This window comes from Manacus vitellinus, unplaced genomic scaffold, assembly GCF_001715985.3.
Source record: "Manacus vitellinus isolate BGI_N305 unplaced genomic scaffold, ASM171598v3 scaffold_14_pilon, whole genome shotgun sequence".
NCBI lineage: Eukaryota > Metazoa > Chordata > Aves > Passeriformes > Pipridae > Manacus > Manacus vitellinus.
Window position 1 is genome coordinate 8,051,640 of NW_021939063.1, and position 25,542 is coordinate 8,077,181.

General features: G+C 39.8%; 1 protein-coding gene across 1 annotated transcript in view; it reads right to left on the minus strand.

Annotated features, from left to right (window-relative positions):
* PTPRG (protein tyrosine phosphatase receptor type G) overlaps positions 1-23,904 on the minus strand; it is a 374,823-nt gene extending 350,919 nt beyond the window's left edge. Inside the window, 2 exon segments of the mRNA XM_029958316.1 lie at positions 23,051-23,123; positions 23,875-23,904. Coding sequence (XP_029814176.1) covers positions 23,051-23,123; positions 23,875-23,904 — 103 coding nt within the window.
* Between the last annotated feature and the right edge of the window lie 1,638 nt (positions 23,905-25,542).

Sequence of the window (25,542 nt, forward strand, 5' to 3'; positions counted from 1 at the left end):
GGCACAAATAGCTCAGTACAACACAACTGCAGAGGTGCACGAGATGTGCCACATCAAAGTTTTCCATGTTATGTCAACAAACTACTTCTCTCACCTATTTCTAAACACCTGCTGCACATAACTACAACTGACTCTGCCCAGAAACTGCTGGTTATCACAGCTGATTTCCAGCACAGGAGTTTGATCTTCATCACCAGCAAGAGAGGAGAGTTGACTGGAAGATGGTTTCCTCTCAAATAGACACAGGGTACTGCTGCAGAGGGGGCTGTAGGGGAGGAGACAAGTGGTTGGGACTGCAGGGAGTTGGTGAGTCCCCAGTGGGAGAAGCCAGGTCGTGTGCCACGGGATGCGCTCAAAAATCACAAGCAGAGCTTTATGGCCACAGCGAGAGCTAACGGGTTGGTTTGTATTTAATAAATATTTGAGACACAGCTTGGTTCTTGACATTTTTCCATATGCATAAAACCCAAGAGTTTATAAAAAGACACTGGGATTGTTAGCCATGCTGCTTCCCCAAGCCAACAGCAGGGAACATGTCCCCATTTTCCAATGTATCCATAATGCATGAAAAGCTGTAAAAGCCAGAATAGACGTTGCTGCGTTATAAGCTCTGAGCTATAACACACCAGATTTGCCTGTGAAGTTCCATACATACCCTGTAAACTGTTTCAAAATGTGCACAATAAAAGTTAAATTTTCATTTACAGTTTAATTTTGTCAACAAACCGTGATTTACTACACCTATCTGTCAAACACTACACTACTCCCTTTCAAATATTACAGGAAATAAAATACAAGCTTCTAATTAACTTTGTCATATAAATAAGAGTTGTTCTAAAACTTCTCTCTTCAAAGTACTGAGATTTAAATTAATAAATATTCTTTCAGAAGTAGGCCAGTTTGAATTTAATATGCACCAAATAAATATTCCCTCAATTAGATGCAAGCAAGTAAAAAGCTTTATGTTATGGCTTATAGCAATTTCAGATAAAGAGCTTGTGTGATGGAGTGAATCCAGCTACAAAATGATTGCAGGAGCACAATGTATTTTTAGCACAAGATAGCACTCATCTCAAAAATAATTCTGAGAATTTTTGTGATTTTCAGATCACACTATGTTTTCAGTAAGGTTACCATGCTTAAGAGACCTCACAAATTACTCCTAAAAATTAATAAGGCAAGGTAAGGATCCTTGTAACAAATCATGTAAGTTCTTATTTGGCAGAACTGCACCCTTCTTCTCTTTGTGCGAGAACAAACATCCAAGTTGTACCAAAGAGGGGAAAAAAAAAAAACAAACACCCATTACTGTGATACAATTTCTACGTTATCGTTACTTTCATATTCCAAACAAAATTTTTACTCATCAGTTTGACTGAAATCTAAATCTGTTTTCATGACTAGTGAACTGTTGTTACTGGTGCAGAACAGCCGTCCACTGACTTTGTTTATTAAAAAGTGCAAGTTCAAAGAATGTTTATGAAATAATCTAAAAAAAAAAAAAAAAAAAAAAAAAAAAAAAGTAAAAAGGGGCATATAATCCACAACTGAATCTCAGACTTTTCCCATATCAATCACCATGAAACCTCCTTCTGTGATTACATTTCAGAGCTAAACACTGACTACAGTATGTCGATACCAATTGGACTAAGTTTGCTTCAGAAAACATTACCAACTATTTTCTCTCTGTAGCATTGTAGCTCTGTAAATAAAAAAGCACTTGTTCAAGGGGTTACACATGTCCTATTTTACATATACCCCAAGGTCAGCAAAACTGCAATTACTCAGGGCAACTGCAGGTATTGACACACAGCATGGTTAGACTTGGCAGGGTCTGCTACCAGGCACTGATTAAGCAATGGTTCCACTAAGTCTTGTCGTCAAATCCACAGACATTGCTGAAAATGAGATCTGAGTCACAAAAAGTGTCTACATCAGGAGAAAAGCAGTGGCAAAATCCTCCACAGGTCAATCATGATCTCTTCTAGAACAGGGAATTATTCCAGAGAACAGTGACTACTTCAAGCCATAGAAGTCAATATTCAGCTTGCTGACTTCAGCAATGATACATTCATTTTTCTATGAAAAGAGATCACACAGTCCTCAGCCAGCACAGCCTTTGACAGACAGTTGCTACAGGGAGCAACTAGGCAGCTATTTTTGGTCAATACCTTAAATGCTGTGGGAGACGAAACATCTGGACAGACTTGACTGATCAAAAAGACAGGAGAAAACATACTGCACCTCTTTGTTTTCCTTTATTTTTCTCCCAGATCTGTTATGCTGACTCAGATCACCTCCTCCCTGCAAGAGCTGGTACCAGTTTTGCACACTGGGAATGTGGCACTGAGACCTTCGTGTGGGTATCTACAAACAGGCATTGCTGACTGTCAAAGCATCCCTTCATTTTTATTTTGGTTCTGCTTTCAAAACAATCACATGAAGGCTGAAAGATAATCAGTGCTCTATATACTGAAGTATTATATCAAATAAGTACTAATTCTGTTTCCCCTAAAGCAATTTAGAGAGAATCACTGTTATGTAAACAGGAAGGGGAGGGACACCACACACGACACACGAACCAAAAAATCTGAACACATGACTACAAGTTTACCTGTAATAAACCCAGGAATAGCGTAATTTGGTACTTTCAGTCCCTTATTACAACCAGGAACAGGTTTGTAACTTACCCAGGGACTGCAGAGCCCTGCACTTCTCTCCTGAATTATAGCAGGTACTGTGATCCTTGAGAGTGGGGACCATTAAAGTCACCCCAAGTTTACAGATGCATCACTCTTGGTAAAGAACCCTAAAGCACACAGTTACTCACCCCTTACTTCTAAAATACTGAATTTATTCCTCCTGCAGTATCTTCCTGAATTCACAGTTAATGCTGTTTTTCAAACATCAAGAAACTTTCTGACACAGCATCTAGTGCTGGGTTTGACTGTGTCAGTGGAGCAGCTGAAGTGAGAATGACAAGTGGCTTCAGCATTACTTTAGACCAGGGCTTCTGGGTAGAGGTACAAGATGAATTTCTGGCAATGTTTTTCAGTCCCTTCACAGCCTTTTGTTCTGGGGGATCATTGCCTGTTATTAGCCTAAATCAAGAAATCCAGCTTTGTCTCATTTACTCTTAAATGATTTAAAATTCATCTTCTAAATGGAGTATAGTCTGCTGCGATTCAGAGCTGCAAGTCTACATCTCTGACAGTAAGAAAGATATGACACAAAGTTCAATCTTAGGCCTGCTCATAGTTTCACTTTTTGTAAATTATTTACCATCTGTTCACAGTACTGTCTATTTAGACGAAGATGATTCAGCCATCCATGCCAGGAGTTACAAGTGGAGAAGTTGTACCAAGAAGTCAGACTGGCTTCCACTTCAAGTATTACTGCTTTGTGGGTGCTGCCAGCAAATATAGATGCCAAGCATTTCCCAAACACTTTTCTGGATTCAGGGAACAGTCAGCAATTTGTATGTCTGTCAGCTCGGTTCACTGAGCAGCACGGGACACACGGGTCCTTCAAGAGGGACTCTGAAAGCACACAGGAAGGGGACCTGTGCAGATGAATGCAGGGAGGTCACAAATTAACATACAGGGAGCCACAGAGAAGGCAGCACAAAGATGCATCACAGAACATCTGACAAGCAAGTGGCAGAGCAGAAGTGACAAGAGACCTCGGAAAGCCGAGCAAGTGACGCTAAATGGAGAGGGTCACAGTTGTGTATAGCTTTCAAGGCTGACAAAAAGTATCCATCAGATACGATAACTGGATGGGAAGTTTACAAGGGACTTATAAAAAACGGAATTTCGTGGGCAAATAGGTTAGTGGAAGTGTTTTGGCTGGACCAACAGAAGTAATGACTATGACTGAAAAGACAGATTTACTTAATATACATTAATCAGAACAGGTTAACAGAGAAATGCCTGAACAAGAAAACACCCTGGAGAGATGGAGAAAATTCAGAATAACCTGTCTGGTGTGGTCCTGAGCCAAATGAGATGCTGAGGTTTCTCTAACACTCTGCTTGCTCTGAGAAGACATTTGTAAGGCATTTTACAGAAACAAGCCAATATACAAGATCGAAAAGCAGAAGCTTAGCAGTGAACAGAGAGACACTTTTACAAATCATCTGCACAGACATATGAGAGCCTCAGCTACCATTGATTCAGCTGTGAATTGAAGAAATTGCCTGAAGATCAAGGCGAAGAGCAAAGGGGACAGGAACAAAGCCTTAAGAAACAACCTCTCTTCCCCCCCAAATCATTGGGGAAAGCAGAAATTGAAAACAACAGCATCTCATAGAAGACAAAAAGTGTGAAGGACCGAACACTTGGCCATTTAAAACAAACCTATTATGATTTTTATTACAACTGTCAACAGCAACAGCTGTCCTTTCTGTCCTCAAAAAAATCCCCACACCAAACATAGCCTAAACAGCTGACCCCTAGCCACTCACAACACCTCCTGCAGGCACTCTGCAGCTTCACAAAGCAGCATCTCCCTTCCCTTTGCCTAGTTATAGTATGTTATTACTAATCCCATGTAGAGAGCACAACAACAGCAGCTCAGAGGCTGATAAAAGGAGATAACATATATCCCCTCAAACACAGCATCATTTTCTCAGGGATTTGTACTTATTTATTGGTATCCTCATGCTACTTGGGAGATGGCTTCATCTGCTGGGTACTGCAGACCTGAATTCTGTGCTAAAGAGTGTCCATCGATTGTTGCGAGCTTTTACATTTAGATAAACATGGTTTAGAAGTGTTCTTCCATCTATTAATTACTGAGCAGACAGCAGAGAACAATGCTAAACAAAGGCACATTATCCTGTCCACACAGGATGGCAGTTGTCACCACCACTTCAGGTTTTCTAGAGATAATGAATAGTACTAATGCAAGGAATCATTCCAATTCCAGATATGCAAACCAGCCTCTTATAGGTCTTCTAAATTCCTACTGCCAAATGCAAACACACACACACACACACACTCCCTCTCTCAAAATACCAACACAAAAGTGTATTGGGAATCTACAAGCACACAAAAAAACCTGACAAGCTGCAAAGCTGCAATTGCACAGAAAAATAGGACATGAATAACTGCTGCATATTCTAAATTCCTTTGGGACACTGAAAAAAGCCCCAATGAGATATATATAAAACCAAGGAATTCTACCATGACAGAGAACAAGTAGCTCTCTACCAGCAAAAAATTAAGCTCACATTTTAACAGTCCTGCCAGAAATAAAGTACAAAGGATATTCTTTCCTCGGAATAAAAACCCAAACAAACAAAAAAGTTGAAAGAGACACTGAAAGTACAGATACTGGAGAAAACTCTTCTTGCCTGCCACAGGCAAGAAACAAGCACCCATGTAAACAGAAGAGGCCAGTAAAAACATGTATATATTGACAGTAGTTCCTGATTTAGGGAAAATAAAGCGGGAGTATTTACCACAATTATGCCTTGAGTTAGTGGCCTGTTGCCACCCAGATCCCATCAACTGAGCAGCAGAAAAGAAAGCTGGTTTGATATGAGATGCTGTTCTCATTTATGAAATGCTGATATCAGTACCAAAGTTAATAAAAATGAGCTATGGATGATGAGATTCGATTTTGCTTATGTGGTACCCAGGCTGTGCCAGGTTCATTCTAACATACAGATGAAGATATTTCCTGTCTCCATCAGTGCACAATCCAGAAACTGCATGTCCAATGTGGGCAAAAACCACACAAAACTATGTAGTTTCTTATTCACACACCATCTGAGATGCCCCAAGATAACCCACCAGGGTTCTAGAGGCTCATGCGGAAGGACCTGAGGAACCCACAGGTCCTACATAAGATCTGCTGACCCTTGGAGATTGTCTCAAATGCCCCTCAACATTTCAAAAGGTACTATCTGTGTTTATGCAGCAGAAATGTGCCCAGACTGAATTAACCATGTACACACGGGTTAAGACTAACTTTCCAGAGCAGATTACAACAAGTTTGAGAGCAGCCCCTCCACTTTCTCCTTCCAGCCAAAAGAAGTTGGGAGTCAAATTCCCCTCTTCTTAACAGCCCCTAAGAAAGCCCAGGGGATGAGAAGGTTTCAGATGTTACAACAGACTCCCAGCTGAGACTGCACCCTCCACATCTCTTTGGATGCTGAAGCCAGTGTTATCTACTGCTTCAATCTTCAGGAAGTTTCTCAACTGAATTGGCTCGATCAGTGTTCAGCAAGGATGTGTGTGTGGCGGGGGGGGTGGTTATCCTATTTTTAGTGTATGGAGCTGTTTCTGGGGGGTTTTTTGTTTGGTTTTGTTTTTCTTTTAAGCTATAATCATCTTTAGAAGATGAGAAACACACAAAAAGAGCCGGCAAGAATATTTACCCTTGCATTAAAGCAATGCCCCAGAGCACACTCCTAAGCTCAGAGCCCTGCTGTGCAAGGTGCAGGAGGAACAGCAAGCGCCAGGACTTCCCTTCCAGGAATTCACTGGTTCCTGGCCAAGACAGGTCATAACCCACAAGGAAGACAGGACAAGCTGGAGACTAAACATGCAGAAGGGGTAAGAAGTATTGGGAGGAGGAGGAAACAGTAAGGTGAACAGCATCTAACAAAAGAATAAAATAAATACCAAGAAAAACTCATAGTAGTGAGTGCTCAAATCTATTTCTGATCTTATTCAAAGGATGACAAATATTCTCAAGGGAAATAACAGTTCCTGGCACCACACCCACATCACTATGTTAAAGCTTTAGCATTTTCTGACTGCTCAAATTAATTCAAGTTTTAAAGAAACAAAACCTGGAAAATTCAAAACACAAGTTGGAAGATTCTGAGCCTCTTTGTGCTCCAGCTCCTATTTGCAGCCCCAGCCAGTTCTCATGTGGCAAAAGACAAGTTGGCAAGGAAGAGCACAGACCTGGCTGAACAGAGAGCTCTGGCTGGAACTCAGGGTAAAAAGTAGAGCTTATATCCTTTGCAAGTGGGGGCAGGTAACTCAGGATGCATACAAGGATATCATAAGATTATGCAGGGAGACCATTAGAAAGGCCAAAGCCCAACTACAACTTAATCAGGCTACTGCCATAATAGACAAAAAATAGTTTCTATAAATACATTCTACAAATACCACTCTAAATGGACAGATTACAAAGAATATTAAATGAAATAGTGTACCTAAACTGTACATAAACATTGGACTCTTACGTTTTGTAGTGCTGTTCTAAACAATAGCACTGACAATAACAAAACATTTTATCACTAAGGAACCATCTAATGTCAGTGGCACCCTTTGGTAGCAAGTCAGGCAAGTTTCAAAAGTTCAGCTTTACTGTGTTTGCAATAACCAGGCAACAACCACTTTTCAGTTATCACATCTCACATCAGTGTCTGTCAAAGTACAGCACTTTCTAAAGCAGTGACTGATGAGAGCAAGACCCAGGTCCATCCTCAGCTCATCTCCACCAGCCACTCCACTAAATACAGCAGTCTAGTCTACAGTTACACAGTATTTGCTAAGAATTTGCTATTATATTTCACTTCGACGCACCATTTCTGATGAAAAGTGTGTAAGAGGACAGCCAGGGGGAATTCAGAGTGGATACGCTGAAAGCCATTGCTCAAAAGAAAAAATTAAAATCATTGTCATAACCAGAGAGGTGCATAGCACTGGTTTCAGCAGTGCTCCATCTGCACAGGTGAAGTAGACTAAGTGCCTGTCTCTAGTTCCATCTATCCTCTATCATCTGAAAAACAGAAGTAAATTTCCAGTCTAAGAAAACAAAAATACTCTTGCATCCTAAAGAGGATGGAGAGAACTTAATGCAGCAAAACAGAATGAATTAACTTGAATTTTATATCCTGTAACTTGCATGTAAATAAAGCTAACTTTATTATGGCTCTTGTGTTAGCACCCAGGCTCTGAATACTTCATCATGGATGAAAATGGAAACAACTTAAAAATCTCATGCACATGATAATAAGGTTTTGCAATGTACTCAAAGAATACATATTCACAAATTTACGCTCCTTGTTGAAAAACTGGATACAAAGCTGGAACAACTCAGAATTAAGCCTCAAGTTTTAAGTAGAGAAGAAAATCCTCATTCTTGTTGGATTTCTGCGTTGAGCTTTTTGTTTGTTTAAAGGTAGAACTATACTCAAGAACTTGAATTCTAATTAATATAGCTATTTACTGATCTGAATTTCTCTATTATTGCTCTCCCTCCAAAATCATACTGAGATAGTCTGTTGAGAGACAAAAGCAGAATTACAGTAATTACACTCTGGATGGGACAGAACCTCCTGGCTGCCCTTCGACTGCCAGGCAGAGTTCCTTCTCAGATGGGTCACTTTTGCTCCACTGAGCCACAAAATAAAACCATTTTACTTCACATTAGAAATAAGAGTAACACCTGCAAAAATAATTCAAAACTAGGTCCCCGAGTGTTTCCCACTCTGGTTACATGTCTTTTTCCAGCAATTAAATATATAAACAAACAGTGTTCCTTTAAAACAGAATAATTAAGAAGTCTAGGCACCAATTTTATTTTTTTTTCCAATCACACAAACAGACTTCAAGATAAACATACAGTATCTACAAGCAAGACACTGCGGGGAGATTTTTTGTTTGTTTTTTTCCCCTACATTCATACTTTCTATGTTCTTACTTTCACTACTTATTATATCAACTTCAAAATTTGTGCATATGCTGTCAGTAACTTGGGGAGCAGAAAGAGATTTCTAGCTCCACAATGAACAACTCTTTTCATAACTAAATGGTCAGCTTTTTCAAGCACACTCCACCTCACTTGAAAATAATCGTTTTTACTTTGGGAAAGCTTTCCAAAGTTGTAACCAGATTCCCTGCTGGGCTAATATATTCCATGTGGAAGCCCATACTACCCAAGTTCATGCTTAGTAGTACAAGAACTCCTACTCCAGAGCTGCAGTGCCAATGCCTGCACATCCTGCAATCCAGATTTCCGTGCAGCATAACCAGAGCTTCTTTAAGGAGCTGCAGGACTCTCAGCACATTTGCACAACAGCCCCTGAATTTTTCAGAAAGCACCTCTATTAACAATGCAATGCTTTTGTACTTTTGGAACTACCACAGTTTTTGATTCCAGCTTAAGTAGCAGCTCAAGAACTGAAAGAAAGTGACGCATTTTTTTAAAAGTGAGAAATGTGTTGCTGCTGGCACTTATCTGGAATCTCTGCTCCGTGCTGGCTTTGGCCAACGCCAACCGAGATTCCAGATGGGCTGCTGAGTGTTTTTGGTTTTTAAAAAACATGGCAGCCAATGCACCCATCTGGCTGCATATAGAAGTGATGTAGGAAAAGAGATCAAGCTCTACCACTGTAATTGAGATTGATAAATCAGGCGCTAAAATTGTGCACAGCAGGGAAGAAATATAAATGTATATACAGGCAGAAGAGCAAGCACAATTTATCTGCATCATTAGAGCAAGAGTTACCATTGAGTCACTGCCACCATGTTCCACACACAGAGAAACTTTCCACTGCTGAATCACTGGGAATTTTTAAAATGTTTTTTCTGGTATTTTAATATAGTTTGCAGCAAAGATTAGAAGCTTAGATGTGCAAACCTGCCACACAAATACAAAGAAGCAAGCAGTACAGGTTCCCAAATTTCTGCTCCAAGGGAAGTCAGAGGTCAAATTATCCAGGCACCTTGCCTTATTTTCAATGGTGCTAAGTTAATAGAAGATTTTTTGTTTGTTTGTTTTGAGCCAGCTTACACTTACTTGCAGCAATAAGTAATTTCAGAAATCACACAACAGTAGAAAGCCCAGCAGGCCTTGACAAAAGTACATTAACTCAATGGCACAGCAGATAAAGCAATGACCTCAAATTATTTAGCTTTGGATCCACTGCAGTAGTTCTCAAGTGTGGCCAGTTACTTCTCACATGTGGCCACAACCAGAAAAAAAAAGATCAAGGATATTTTGTCATTAATACAGCCTTTATGTACTCTCTACTGTAAATGTCACTGGTCTCTGACCTTCAGTTTTGACAATACTGGATAGTCTGAGGAAGGTGAGACTGAACCTGTTGATCAGTTTAACAGGAAAATATCTGTTCTCAGCTGCAAATACCAGAAGAACTGTGTTTAAAATAATCAGTTTGGTTCTGTTATTTTTATCCCTTTAAAATCAATAGGCACAAGTATAATTCTCTTCTCACAATGCTGATTTAGTTACTTCAACTTCAGCAGAGTCACTTCTAATTTACAGTGGAATAAGCAGGAGGCAAGTGAGAATGACAGAACTCTGGGGAGGAGCACTGATTAAGCAGAGTCTTTTGGAGGTCTCTGTGGCTCCAAGTTCACCGTCAAGGCATGTGACCACCAGAGTGTCACATTCCTTCAGCTGCCATGCAGGACAATTGCCAAGAGACAGTTTAACTTACGTGTCTTGCTTTGCTTTCTCCTTTCCCTGAACAGTTCATTGCAACATTAATAGAAGAAAAAAAAAGTCATAGCAACCAAGACATGGAAGGAAAAAGCCCAGGCATATTGAAGTCAGTGGGCGTTCTGCCATCCAGAATGCTGGAGCCAGGATTTCATGCATTGTCTCATTCTATTAATATTTAAGTAATAATGAGTACAGATGTACCCAAAAGGACATATCATTCAAACTCTTAGATCACTGGCATCTTCTAAATAGCCAGCCAGATGTTCCCATGTCCTTTGCATCCTAAAGAACAGAATCATTTCAAGCAGCACCCACTGAAGCATTAACAAAGGAAGGCTCTGGAAATACTTCTACCAAGGATCATACGGTTTTAGCTCACTGAAATGGCAGCTTTCTTGGAAGCTTCATGTGCTGCAATACAAGGGAGATTCGGGTCTATCAGTAGAGATTATTCTCCTCTTTACAGCTTTTAACAAAGTACCAAGAAGCAAGTTAAATTCTGCATTCATTTAAAGCAAAAACAACAACTCCTTTTTATGTTACAGTTGCATTTAATAAACACTTAATGACTTCAAGTAATATACTACTTTGCTAGACCATTGAAATTAGAAGCCAGACAAATACTTGAGTGAACAGTAAAAGTGACAGTGTGATCAATCCCAGCTGAGAATTCTGCTTTATAATTCAAGGACTTTTGTTTGCTATTTCAAGTACCTGAAAAGCACAGCGATTACCTGACCCTGCTCCAGCTGCACCCACCTCACCCCAGAGCTCAGCAAGGCACTAGGGAACTATGATCCAGCCTAGTTATTAACAGGGCTCTTTTATGTATTTTTTTTCTTTTGAAGAGTATTGCTTGCTAACTAGGATTCAAGATTACTAAATATAGACTGTTGCTGTATAAACAAAGACAAAGCAATGTTGAGTCTACTGTCATTCTGACAACTGCAAACATCCTGCTCAGTTCGGACTGTCAGACCCAGAACTGTAGCAGCAGCAGTATTTAAGTCACATTAACAGCCTTCTCAGTGCTCCTCCAGGCAAAGAGACAACACTGGAACCTACTGTACTCAGCCAGCTAATTTCTTTCAAATGTTCATAATATGTTAATATACTTGATCTTCTGCTAGGTCAGGGCACTGACAATCTCTTGTAGGTAGATATCATTTCTAGGAATTTCAGCAGATTTTTGTAAAGCATACTTCAGTATCAATATTTATCCAGGAGGAAAACTGAATCAATCTGGCATCTGTCTGCCTTCTCCACTTTGAGGTCACAAATGGATATATAGAGATGCAGGATTTTTTTTTTAATTGATTTTTAAGTTCCAATAAGCCTTAGCTGCTCCTTTGTAAAGCCACCAGAGAATGAACAGCGGTTCAAAGGTGAACAAGTAACTTTAAATGAAACTGGTCCAGAAATAATGGACTTCTGCTTCACATCATTTCTTCCACTGCATGGATATAGTACTGTATATATAACATAGCTGAAGGTTTCTGCTCCACAGAGATCACCCAAGAAATCTCTGCGGGCATTAGGAACCCTCTGCAGTGGCTGCAAACATCTTTGCTGGTTCTACATAAACCAAAACCAATAGAAAATGTGATAAGGCACAGTAATTATACCTGTTGCCCAGCTCACCTCCCTGTCATGCATGGCAGGGGAGGAGTCCAGCAGCTCAGGAAGGAAGAAACACTTTGCTACCTCCTGTGATCACCTTGTATCACTGAAACACTCCACTCACAGGGGTGATACTTGGAGGATTTTGTATCAGGTGAAAGAAGCGCCATTATCACTGAACATACGTCTTAAAAGCCTAAGAACTAAAAAGAGCATGAAGTATTTGAGGTAAATAAATCTATGTAGGCTTAAATGTTATGGATACGCAGGGCAGAGTCCGATTCGATTTTGAGAATTTGGAAGTCCTGGACTTTTCTTGGAAGAGCCTAGTTTTCACCTCACCTGAATGTATAAGCTTTACACACGTGAAAGTTCATGAAGCCTTGTTTTTAAGTATATTAATAATGTGTCTTTCTAGGGTTGATGCAGAGGCACTGGTTTCATTTTCATCACACAGCACTGTTACTAAAACCCAAAATTACAAGTTATACCAGAGAAGAAAAATACATAGTTTTCCACAATATCCTGCAGACTTTAAATGTATTTATATACATGAAAGATGATCAAATTTATTAGCAGTTGGTGTACTACTCCGGCTTTCAACAGAGCTCGATTTCACAATATTTTTACAGATTGAAAGCTGAAGAGCCAGAGGCAAAATAGGCACATATTAGACAACTGGGTCAACTCCAGCCTGATAGCAGGCCATTCCACTGTAATAAGAACTAGAAATAAGGGAAACTGTTCTAAAGGTAAGATCTAGCAATATCTAGTTCCTGCACTCAAAAAGAACAACATTTAGCTGAAATACGTAAGCACATCAAATTCATCCATCAGACATACAGAAGACACAAGACTTAAAACACACCAAATCCTTTATGTGATTTTTCTTCAGCTGAGGCTACTGAAGCCACGTATCAAACCATTCACTCACATTTACCAGGACACTCTCATATGAAGAGAACTTAACTGTATATTCAATACAGCTTCGAGTCAGATAAGAGCCATCAGTTTTACAGCACAGTTTTTGCTCACATAAAATTAGTTTATTCATGCACACACACACAAACTGAACAATTAAAGCTACCAATATCACTTATAAATTCTGCTATTCATCATCCCAAATGTTACATTTGGGAGCTGGGGGAGGAAGGAGCCTACAACAAGTCAGATTTAATCACAACATCTGCCAAGAACTCCCAACCTTCGATTTCATTCCAACAAGAAGTAACCTTTAAGAAGAACACACTAAAAAAGCTACACTCTGTTCAACAAAACCCACTTGGAATATTTAATGTCAAAGCACTGATAAATTTAAGAGAAAAGGTTGGGATGTTTCAGCAGCCGTGTAAGGCAGTTGAAGCAAGCTGCAGATTTACAGTGTCTGCCCAGAGCTGGGGGATGCAGCTTTAAGGAGGCTCAATCAAACGTGCTGCTTAAATCCAAGCAAGCTTTGATTTCTATTAATTCCTTCTGATTTAAAAGATTCTGTGTCCATCTAAGACCTCCCAGCACACTAACTGTCTGACTCACCAGGGAGACACACTACAAGCTGTGAGGATTCCACAGTGGGGACGGTTATCCTCAACCTACATAAACCCTGGGAAACCTGTCAATAATCCAGCCCCAGACACCAGTTGGGCGCTCTCAAGTAGATCAATGAAGGGTCAGAAAGAAATGAGTCCAGCACCAGTGCAGAACACTGGTGACGCAGGTGGCTCTGGCCTCTGGCTGCACCACTCCCTGACGCTTATCACAGGCTTTCCCATCCCCGCCCTGCAACCAGGGGGGAAAAAAAAAAAGGCAAAATAAAAGTTCTGCACTTTGGATTGTTCATGGAGAAAAGGCAAGGAAATGGGTTTAAAATTACAGAGGAAGGAAAGGTCTGCAAACCCAGGAGAACGTTTTTTTTTTCCCGCTTCCAAAAACCACACAAAGCTGAAAGCACACAGTTCAAAAGAGTCACTGCAGCTTGAGCCCCTCAAGCTTCCTTGCACCCCACTGGAAAGGGACATTTCTTTAACTGAAGCTTTTAGCAACAAAGTGCCTCCATAAACTAGTGAAGTTTCTACTTGTAATGTATCAGAATACAGTGTGAATATGAATTAACAGATGGACAAGAAAATCCAATACAGTAACTTAGATGGCAACACAGTCTCATCTTCCATTAGCTCAAACCAGACAAAGCCTCTTGTGGCCACCAACAGATTCAAGGTCAAACACCTACAATGCAGGCACATGCAAATGTAATGCCACCTACACTTGGAGGCTGACAGAGAACTGCTAATGAAGCTAATCCAGATTCATCTCCAAAAGATTTCACAGGTTCCCCCCCCCCACATCATCATGTTACATTTCCAGTTCAATTCTGTTTCAACAATATGCTTCACAGACTAAGATATTACACTTAACATTTGACACTAATGTGTTCTAACAAAGTTGACGCATTAAAAGGATTACACATTTGCAGATTACTGAGCAGGTTCTTCCTGGATGTCTGCCGAAAAAATCCTGCAAATGTTCTGGCTCTAGGCTCTCCCGGTCACACCCAGCATTCATCCCCATGGGTTAGTGTAATCGGTTTGCATGCCACCCAAGGATCTGAGGCAAGCAATTGGGCTGCTTTCATGAGAGCCAAGCAGAGCCATAGAACCTGAATAAATTAAAAAGAAGGTTAAACATCATTAATTCTCCTCACAACACACTGCTGTTTATTCTGGTGCTTTGTCAATTTAGTAATCCAGCAAAACCATATATATGACTGTTATCTTGTATGTGCAAGCAAGAGATTACTACGAGGAAAAGGAATTTAAATTGTCTCTAATAACAAACCTTGAAGATTCAGAAAGAAGAGAAAAAGGAAGAAAGGGAAAAGTTACCAGATAAATTTGGGTTGCAAAACTGAAATAAACGTTTCGTTTGCTCAGTTTATTTTTAAGCAGTAGAAATTCACATGTTCTGAAGCCATTTTACTTCCAGGGATTTAAGTAGGGAAAAAGAAATGAGAGATAAGTCACACAGCAGAAGGGCTGGCACATTTGCCTCCCAGGCTGCTGGTTGAAGGGTCTCAGAGGGAAGGACAGGACTGCAGTTCTGGAACAGGTTAATATATATAATAACTCTCCTGAGGGCTTTCTGCATTTCTATACTTGCCATTTCAAACTTTCAGTGTTAACTTCAACTTCTACATCCTTGGGGGGGAAACATGAGTTTTGAAATAAGTCTTTAATCACTTCAGGATACAACCACATGTCCCACCAAGAAGTGTCTCTTTCAAACCCTGTACAGGGCATGGGGGAAGTATTGTTCTGTGTCAGTAACTCATCTGAGAAAGAATTATGAAATAGTTAAACTCACACACCCCCTTCCTGCCTCTCTGGGAAAGGAAGAGTGCATTTATTTATATATTCCATTCAGAAAGCTATATTTGAAAGCTATTTTAAGGCTGCAGACTGAAACGTTCTAGAGGTAACATTAAAGCAATTTGGACAAAAGGGACTTTTTCGCTTGCTGTATCTACATGGCACTACTGTCTTTAGATGAATTATATATATTTTCAATAGATCCATGCCAAAGTCAGTGCACAAGTGAAACAGGAGTACCAAAGAACACACTACCACACCCTTAACTACCTATGAGTTTTACACCTGTAGAAACAATATTCTAGCAGGGCTCTCTGATACCATTTCAAGTTGTGCTGCAATTTGGAAAGCTCATTTTTGACAGACCTCACATTTCTGCTCCTGTTCAATTAGTTTTTATGACCTTATCAGTTGAATTTTGGCACACATACATATTGCTCAAAAAGAAGGAATTTCTAAAGGCACTATCAGGAGACACAAAGTAGGAACTTAAATCCTCAGTGTTTGATGAAAACGTCATAAATGGGAAAATGATTCCTTTGCATAATCTGGTGCAGTGAATTGCTTTCTTCAAACACTGAATATTTCCTTTAATGGTATATCAAGTGATCTTGGCAAATCCAATGGTCCTGAGTAAGCAAATGATTTTCTTTTGGCTATAAAAATGCATCAAGTTCTAATCTGACAACTTCAGTTCACAAAAAACACCCTAAATTTTGCTTTCCTTCCACCACCCTTGTACTGCATCCTTCTATTTTCAGCATCAGCCAAATTAAAGGAAGTGTACAGAACTCAAACTGCTAATCACCTGCTTGTACTATTGATCAGCAGCTTTTACAATCTACTACAGCTAAATGAGAAACAACCACAGAAATTTAACAGCACACTACATTTAGACTTTTGGAAGCAGACACCCTCCCACACCTTTCCAGCAGCTAATTCCCCACTCTGTTTTAGCACAGCAGCTTGAAAACTGTGCACTGTGTCAGACACAAACAGATCCATCTGGAAAAGGATGCATTTCTAGAGGTTTTGGTGTTTCCTCCCAAAATCTGATCACTGCCCTGATGTGGAGAACACTTGTGCTAACACAGCATGGAGGACTCCACACAGAGCTAAGAATGAACAGCTGGCACTGGTCAGAGCAGCAAAGCCTCCAGCAAAAACTGCACACAACTCCAGGCTGACAAAAGAAGAACCATCCATCCACTGCTCCCCTTCATACACAAAACAGTAAGTCTGCAGCAGCAACTACTGGAGTCAGTGCTGATCAGATACCAGGTAATCAGCTTTGAGACTCCTGGACAGTCAACAACTACAGAATTTTGGTTGGTTGGTTTTACTTGTATTCTTGTTTACTAATAGTCCTAAAAAAGGTGTAAGCAGAGGACTTAATGGCCACCTTATTTTCCTTTCATAGGCTGCTGTTACCTGTCACTAGTTCATGAGCAGAAAGTTTTCAAGTGCACTATCTCCAAAATGACAGCAGCTTAAAAAACAGCTCCCACAGAAGAAACAATGGGTAGGAAAGGGAGGACAAACACCCTTAGTTGAATACTTTCCCATGAAGAAGAGTTCTATCATTTCCTCTGCCCTCCAAAGCAGCCTTTAAATAAAAAATAAAAAAAAATAAAAAAAAAAAAAAAAAAAAAAAAAAAAAAAAAAAAAAAAAAAAAAAAAAAAGAACCCACTAAGCAGCTTACATATTCATGAAAAAAGTATGCACAAAAGTATGCATTTCTTAAAATATATGCTCTGGTTTTTTTATAGTCTCAAAAAGCAGCAAAAATATTTTTACCCAAATTCTCAGAAATGCTATTCCACACTACACAGATTTGTCAAATTGATACCCAAAAGAAGATATAATGCCCTAGGAGGGGACATTGAGAATGAAACTATTTACAGAGCCTCAGCTGCTGAAGTCACATTGTACCTGGGCTATCATGCAGTTGAAAGCAAACATTTTATCACAGAGGAACAGACTACATGCATTTGTTTACCTGAACTCATTACTCTACCTGTGAAGGAATGCTTGTTGGATACAGATGACAAAACACGAAAATCACAACAAAATTCAACCATATAATTTAAAAAAAAAAAAAAATCACTTCCTGTATCTCATCACTCTGTCCTCCAATAATGGCAAAAAGTAGGTAGGGCACCACCACATAATATCAACAGCAAACCAAGCAGCAACCTGCCAACAACAGGCAGACAGTAATTTCACATGCCATTAAATAATTAAAGCTAAGTGTCCAAAGGATTCTTGTAACCACACGGTGTGACAGTTTTTAGGAAGCAGGACTCAATATTTCACTGCATATTCAAAAATGAGCTCGTGTGCTTTACAAGGTCTCTGCACTCCTGTGAACCTTGTCCATTATAAACACAGGCTCGAGATATATTCTCACTTTGAGATAACTTACACAGTTGACTATTTGCAGGGCAAACGAATGCAATCAAACAGTAAAGCTTCAAGGAGATTAGAGAGCTGCCAAGGTCTGAACTATATCAACAGCTTGAAGTCAGCTCATTCAATAAAGCTTTGACAGTATTACACTGGCAAAACAAACAAACCGGTGGTGTTCCCATCGGCCGGGGCTTCCCGTTGCACTGGCTCTTTCTGCTCATGTGGGGGGGAAAAAATACCTGTTAATTGCCATTTCTAAAGAAAGAATGGGATCCTACTGTCCCAGGAATATCACACCAGAGGGCTGCTGGGCCAGCACCCAAGCTCAGTCCGTGTACCCCCGGTTGGGTTGTAACTGTGTGTTCTTGCTTTATTTCAAATTGAATTTGCCCAGTTTTAGCTACTGCTCCCCTTCTACCCCATCCTCTTTTCTAAGTTGTCACATGGAAGTAAGTCAAATGTCTTATAGAAATCAGAGAGTGTATCATATCACTGTGTTTCAGTCAAACTTGCAGCTCCATAGCAGAAAGCCTGACTGGGTCCCATAAAACAGTGATGGTCTGCATGAACTACATTACTGTCTTTTATTCACAGTTTTATTCATTGCTTCCCACATTCACTTTTCCTTATTTTGCCTGGAATGGATCTCAGACCAACACCATATTTAGGCATCTGAAAGTAATGGTTGTTCTCTTATCAATTCATACTTCTCAGTGTCTTAAAATGTACTGGGAGTCTTCAGTATTTTGGAGGGGTGAACTGTTATCTGGAAATGTTTATCCCCAATAGTGATTGTTTCATACCCTCTTTCCTCACTGGAGAAAAGTTATGTTCTTATTCCTGCAATATGGAAACACAGCAGCTGGTTCCCCTCTTACTATAACACAGCCACTCATTTAGTATCATACAGATGAATGAATATTGGCAAATTTACCACCTTCATTCATAACACTTCATATTTGGTTTGTCTCAATTAATGCAAAATATTTCTTCTCATTAAGCATAAATCATTCATCCAGTAGTTCTTAACTGATACTTACCTTCCTTTACCAGCTGCTTTTACTGCTACTGACTTGCTTGTGTTTTTGTTCCCCCAAAAGTTTCCCTTTTTTATTATTTATACTTTCTAGTCCCCCTAACCAGGACTTCTTTGAAAAAAAAACAAACAAACAAACATACATTTTTGTTACTCTGGAAAGAATGTTTGGTTTTGAAGGGTGTATAGCAAAGCAATTGAAATGGTTTCCATCTATTTCTGTTTACATTTATTTTCTTCCTAATCAGTAAATTCTTCATGGTTCTTTGTATAGAAATAACAACCCTTCCAAAGCCTTTGCATATTACTATATGCCTGTGTAAATACACACAACATATCCAACTTGGGTTAACGTTTTATTTACACATAAATTTAGTGGCTTCAAGCTCATGAGACTTGAAATTCATATACACAGTTGGAGGTGCTCTTACCTAATTTCTTCTTAAAGGTCTTCTGCATCTCCAGTAGATTTGCAAGTGGCTGGAAAATCTCCATTCTACCTCCTTCTACAGATTTAACAGATCTTGTCTCCCTAGTTTTTGTGCTCAAGCACTAAAAGAAACTAGACATTAGAGTACCTGTGTTCTCAAACACCATAGAGCACACACAAGGATCAATGAACAGCAGTCAATGTTTAGAAATGCAGCATTTCCAAGCAAATCTAAAACATCCAGGTTCAGTTCTGAGTCAGTATCTCTTACCTTATTATTTCTGCTTGCAAGAATCTGCTTACTAGAGTGCTGTGGATTTATACATTGATGACAAAGAAACTTTTATTTTCAGAGTTATTAGAAGAAAACTGCAGGCAGCAGAGTTGGGAGCTGGTGAAGCTTTGACCCTATAGAGCATAAGAGCAATACATTGAACAGCTTGTATTCTCCACAACCTATAACAAGTCATTCTACCTACTGTGTAGAGAACGCTTTAATACTTGGGAGAAGGCAGAATCTCCATTTGTATAGCTCATTAGTAACCAATTTCCATAGTTCATTAGCAAGCAAAAGGAATGTAAACCGACACCTTGAAAAATCATCCTGTGCTTAGTAATAAACTTCTTTTCCTTTCCAGGTTAAGGCAAATATGCACAGTACGCACACTTTGGATTTGCATTTCATGAATTTAACACCAGTGCAGCAGAACAAAAATAGAACAGTGGTATTCGTCCATGGAAGATAATATATTAAGTTCCAGCCTTCACTACAAAACCAATCACTGCTCTATCAGATTTTGGACATTTTAAGCACTTGGGAACTCAAAAAAATTGAGATTCTTTCCTCTGGAAACTACAGAGTCTATCAAAACATATAACCTACTTAGTACATCATACTTCCTATAAAAACTTTCATCAGGGCTCTCTGAGCAATTGCCAGGACAAGTAGATTAAACCTTTGAGCATTCCTGTGAAGGACACAGGTGCAGGAAACAGATTTTTGAGGTAACAGTAGTGCCAGCCATGACTGTTAGATCATCTCACATGGTCCACACATCCATAAGAAATGAAAAACAAACCAAACTGAAAAACTGTTTATAAAAACAGTTTATTTCTTACAAACTTCCCTTCTCTATTTTAGGGTGTATGGGCTCACCAGAGAACACCAAGAACGGCCCCCCTACTCTCCATACAGCACAGACACTTAGTGCAGCACATCCAAAGCAAACCATCTGCCAGTGTCTGAAGTAGTGAAAACAGGTACAAAACTCCACTGACTTCAGCAGAAATGTGCTTGTTCTGGCTGATGTAAATTTGACCAAGGCTGTGTGTGCAGGCTCTGTATTCAAACAGCTGCTTATCTCAGCCTATCACCACGTTCATCTAGCAGTTGCAAAGTCAGTTGCTCTCCACTGCAAAGGAACATATATAGACATTTCTCCCTTTGTTTTACTGCAAAGCACCCAAGCCAACAAATCATCAGTGGTAGCAACACACCAAGCCATCATGTCACTTTGAGGAAGTGATTCATGGCATATTGTGGTTTTAAAACTGCTCATCTGTACCAGCTGAACCAGATAGTTTTTCTTCTACCATTTCCTAGCAGTATTAATTATTATTTTAACATTTTAATAATAAATACTCATCTCCCCTTCACTTACAAAAAAATATTTCTGCTCTTAATGCTCCTCTGAATCCTTAATCTTGTCTCCAAGAACATTATCTCTTCCATTAAAATGATGTGTGTGTGTATATACACACAAACAGTCATTCAATCGTTCATTACAGTTTTAAGCTTACTATTCCAGAGGTACTCCAGAAGGGCCCTTTCCACAGCTGAACTTTTCAGGTAAAGCCATTTCTTGCCAGTGTGACAGAACATGATCCCATTGATGAAGCGGCCAAAAAGCCAGTTACTTCTGTAACACTGGTTAACACTGGAAGTCTCGCAGAGATCAATTTTAATCTGCCATTTATTACTACTTCAAGAACTCTACATGCCTTCAAGAGAATCTACAGTAAACCCCTTGCCCTTTTTATCTCCTTCATACCTGAGATCACAAAACTAATAGAAGCCACAAGCTTTAAGAAGATATTGCTTTCCTGTTGACTCAGATTGCTCCCAAGCAGCTTTGTACATAAAGGGATCATTGCATTACATCACACAGACCTTTTAAACTTTCAGTCCGAGGCAGAAATAATGCATACAAAACAGCTGGAGGACAGGTTTCATTTCAGCAAGACATTTTGGTGATTCTCTTCAGAGGAAAACCTGTCTTCCTCTTAATGGATTGCTACCATAAATGTTTCATGAGCATAATATTTTATGCGGGTGCTAAGTAAGGAAAAGCCAAAAAACACTTGCTACTTCCAGTAAAACAACCGAACCCTGTGCCATTGAACAAAAGTATTCTGATAAATGCCTGCATATACACAGATACACCATAAAAATCCCACTTTCATTGATCAACAAAAACCTTACCAGGTTACACCTGACAATTCCATCTTATTAATTCAGTACCACCCAAACACTTCAGCTGCAGCTGTGCTAACCTATGGAATTGCAGGAGACAGGACAGAAGACAACCCACCTCAGAACAAACCAGAGACTTCACAAGACTTGGATCCAATCGAATGTGCATGCAATGATGCATCAATTTTCTTGCCTCTGCACTGTGTAAAAGGGCATTTGAGGTTTACATGCGGCAAACTATTAGAGCAACAAATAAATATTTTGCAAAATAGAAGGGAAACACCAAGCAGTACAATCACCTACTTGGCTTCGGAAAGAATTTACTTAGAGTTTTTTGGAGGAAAAAAAAATGACAAAATAACAGGAATTTACTAGTTTAGTGGGAAACTTCTCACTTTCACCATTTTGGCTCCAATTCGACAACACATTTAAAGAATTCAAGAGTTAAGTTCACGTTTAGTACGTTCCTGAGTTAAAGCCAAGAAGTAAAAATGGGCTGTTGAGCCAATATAGAAGGAACACAGCATTAAACCACAGGTACTGATGGCTGCAACCTCACACACCCAGCTGGGCACACACAGAGTATGAAACTTAATATTATGAGGTATGAGTCTCTCCTACATCAGCTAAGAGCTCCTGCTCCAAAATCAACAGCAGAATGGTTCTATCCACATTTATTTGTCTGTGCCTTGAGCACAAAGTCAAAATGTCACACAGGCTGCCTGTAGGTGGCTTTACCTGCGAGTTCTCAGGGCTTCCATCAATACCTGCAACTCTGCTGCTCCTGAAAAGACTCCCACAACCCCCCGAGTCAGCTATACTTCACAACTGCTGCCACCTGACCTTTCACAATACTCACTGCACCAGGGGGGAAACTGCAAAATAGCTTTTCAGGGGTCCACCTCTCTCCAAGATTAAATTTGTTAAAAGTGCAAGTCTTTCAACCTCACCCATTCTGTGATATCACAGTACAGACAGCTTAGACCCCTGCTTCAAAAATGTGAATTAGTATATAATGTCAAGAAATCAGCTTGTTCAGCAGCCAATCCTAAATCACAAAAGCAAAACAAAAATTAAAATCTCTCACAGAAAATATACTCCCTTGAAACCAAGGCAAGAGGTTAAAAAGGTACAATAGTGTTTTTAAAGTAGCCATGGGCAAATCTAGTTTTACCTTAATATTTGAAAATTCAGAGGGGAAACATTTAGCAATTTCATAGTCAAAACAAAATTCCTTGATTCTTTCAGCACTTATTCTTTAAGCACTATTAAAAGGACAGACCCAGCACAGGTTTCCTGGATTCAAAGGTGACTACTGGGGAGTGACATGCACATCTTTGTACTTCCAGCTTTTTCTATCTGCAAAATGGACCGAAACAATGGACCAGAAGAGGAAGCTGCCATCCTCCACAAAGGAAGGAGACAAGGAAAAGTGCTGTCCCTTAATGCTATTTATACTGCTGCAGCACTCCCAGCTTGTAGAGGTCTGCAGCTGCTGAGCCCTGTGCAGAAAGGGGAGCAGTCTCGGCCCCAAACTGTTCACTCAAATGGGATGTCAGACCAACCCCAGCCCATGTTGATCTTGCTCGGTTCTCAGACAGACCAGCAGTTTCCCAGTGCTGATATTTAAACACATGAAACCCCACCCACAGCCCTCTGAGCAGCCTGGCTCTCTCTGCCTTTAGCTTAACAGGATAGCAAAGCCAATTAAAATAAACAGATTTATGATGCTCACAGCCTTTCTGCATCGGCACCATTCATGGAACACTTACCAAAAAAAAAAATAAAAAAAAATTAAAAGAAACAAACGCAGTAAGGCCTGTAGCCAAAATAGCTGGAGCTGCATTGAAGGAAATACTTGAGGGATCCTGCTCACAATGGGCGGTTTCCTGTGGCACCAGCCGGCCCCGCTGCCGCTCTCCCCCAGGAAGGCCCCACAAGAGCATTAAGCCAAGCTCTTGTTCAGAAAGCTCAGTGGCAAGAGGAAAACAGGGGCAATATTAACTACAGGTAAATCAGTGCTGGCTTTCCCCACACACTCCCCTTTTAGTCTTCTACAGCCTGAGAGCAGAGTCACAGAATCACTCGGAGTTGGAAGGGACCCACATGGATCATCGGTTTCCATGCCCTGGCCATGTGTGCATGGGCCTTTGCATCTGAACCACTGGCTGTAATGACTTTAAATGCAAAAATGTATAATAAGGAATATATTTATAAAACCAGAAGCACTTTTTCCTATACTCCATAATTACTTCTATTCATACTTTTAAATTACACAACATTTAACAAGGACTATACTCTGGTTAAAATGGAAGGCAGTTTACAAGTGTGACGTTCGCTGGTCCAAAAAAAGAAGGCAAAAATAGAAACAAGAAGAAAACAAAGCCAAAAATCCATCCACACCATTAAATTATCGCTTTCCTGTCACCACCAGTTTATTCTGACCACATGAACACTAGTATGTCACTCTTCTCAGAGCTCCACTGAAATCAGAGCAACATAGAACTTATCATAAGGCACATAAAACTGCACCCGGGATATAAAGAAAATTCTGCTGTCCACTGGCAGCCCAAATTACAAATTCAGACTAAAGGCTGCAGGGGACTGTCCCACAGGAAGACAAGTATCTAACACAGCACCTCAATGTAGGCACCGCAGTTTGATCATAGTTAGGCTGGAAACTCTTCAGGGCCAAGTCTTTCTTTATGCAGACACCGTGCCAAGTATCTTGTACATTTGTTATGCTACATAAAGTATTGACTAGGTTGATACTACAAATCCATACATTTTTTAAGAATTCGTGTCCATGTACATTTTGCTTTTATTATTCCTTAAATCTCAAAGAAGCACTACCCCGACTGCTTTTTCCCCCCTCTTAGGAAAATAAATCACAGCATCCTTTCCTTCCCCTATTGAAGTCTGTGGAAACAGGCTCCAGCTCAGACTTTGCATACTTATTATTTGTCATTAGCTAGTAACTCCCACTCAGACTGAACCTGTGCTACTTTCCTAGTCACCTGCATAAATATTTTTTGTCAAACCACAAAATTGCAGAAAAAAATGAATGAATGACCATTACAAATCCATTTGGGCTACATCATTATCATTTCAGACTACAACCAAATCCCATTTTCCCTTTGCAAATTCAATTTCCATCAATAGCCCCATACATCAGTAGCTGTTCATGTTTGTGGCCTCATTTTTTACATTAAAAAAACTGAAAGATTACCGCCAGTGTATAATAGGCAAACTGCATTTTCAATTCCCAACACATGTGCTTCAGGGAGGAAAAAAAGGAAACACAAGGTAAGAGAAAAAAATGCAAATGAATGCACTGCTATCAGCTGTATATTACCCTAGTGACATTACCATACTTCATATCTCTGGTTGCATACTTCAGAGGGAAAAAAAAAAACACCACTACACTGCCATTCAAGTAAATTCTTCTATCATTTTACTGAATATTAGTTTACTCTTTAGGTTTCTATTTTATTTACCCAGGGGCAACAGAACTGAGCATTGATTTGTCTTTCTGCATATATAGTTTTTATCTACTTTGGCAAAATTTTTTCCCATGACCAATGTGGATAACAAGCTAGATTTCAGGTGAAACGCTTCTTTCCAAGTGACAAGACAAAAATCCAAAATTAAAAAGCATCCCCCAGATACTAAAAAGGTTAGACAAATCCTTGATATGCCAAACCTTCTTTTCCACCCATTCTGAGGAGCATCAAGGAGCAATGAGATCTGCAGGAGTCAAAACTCTAGATTTTC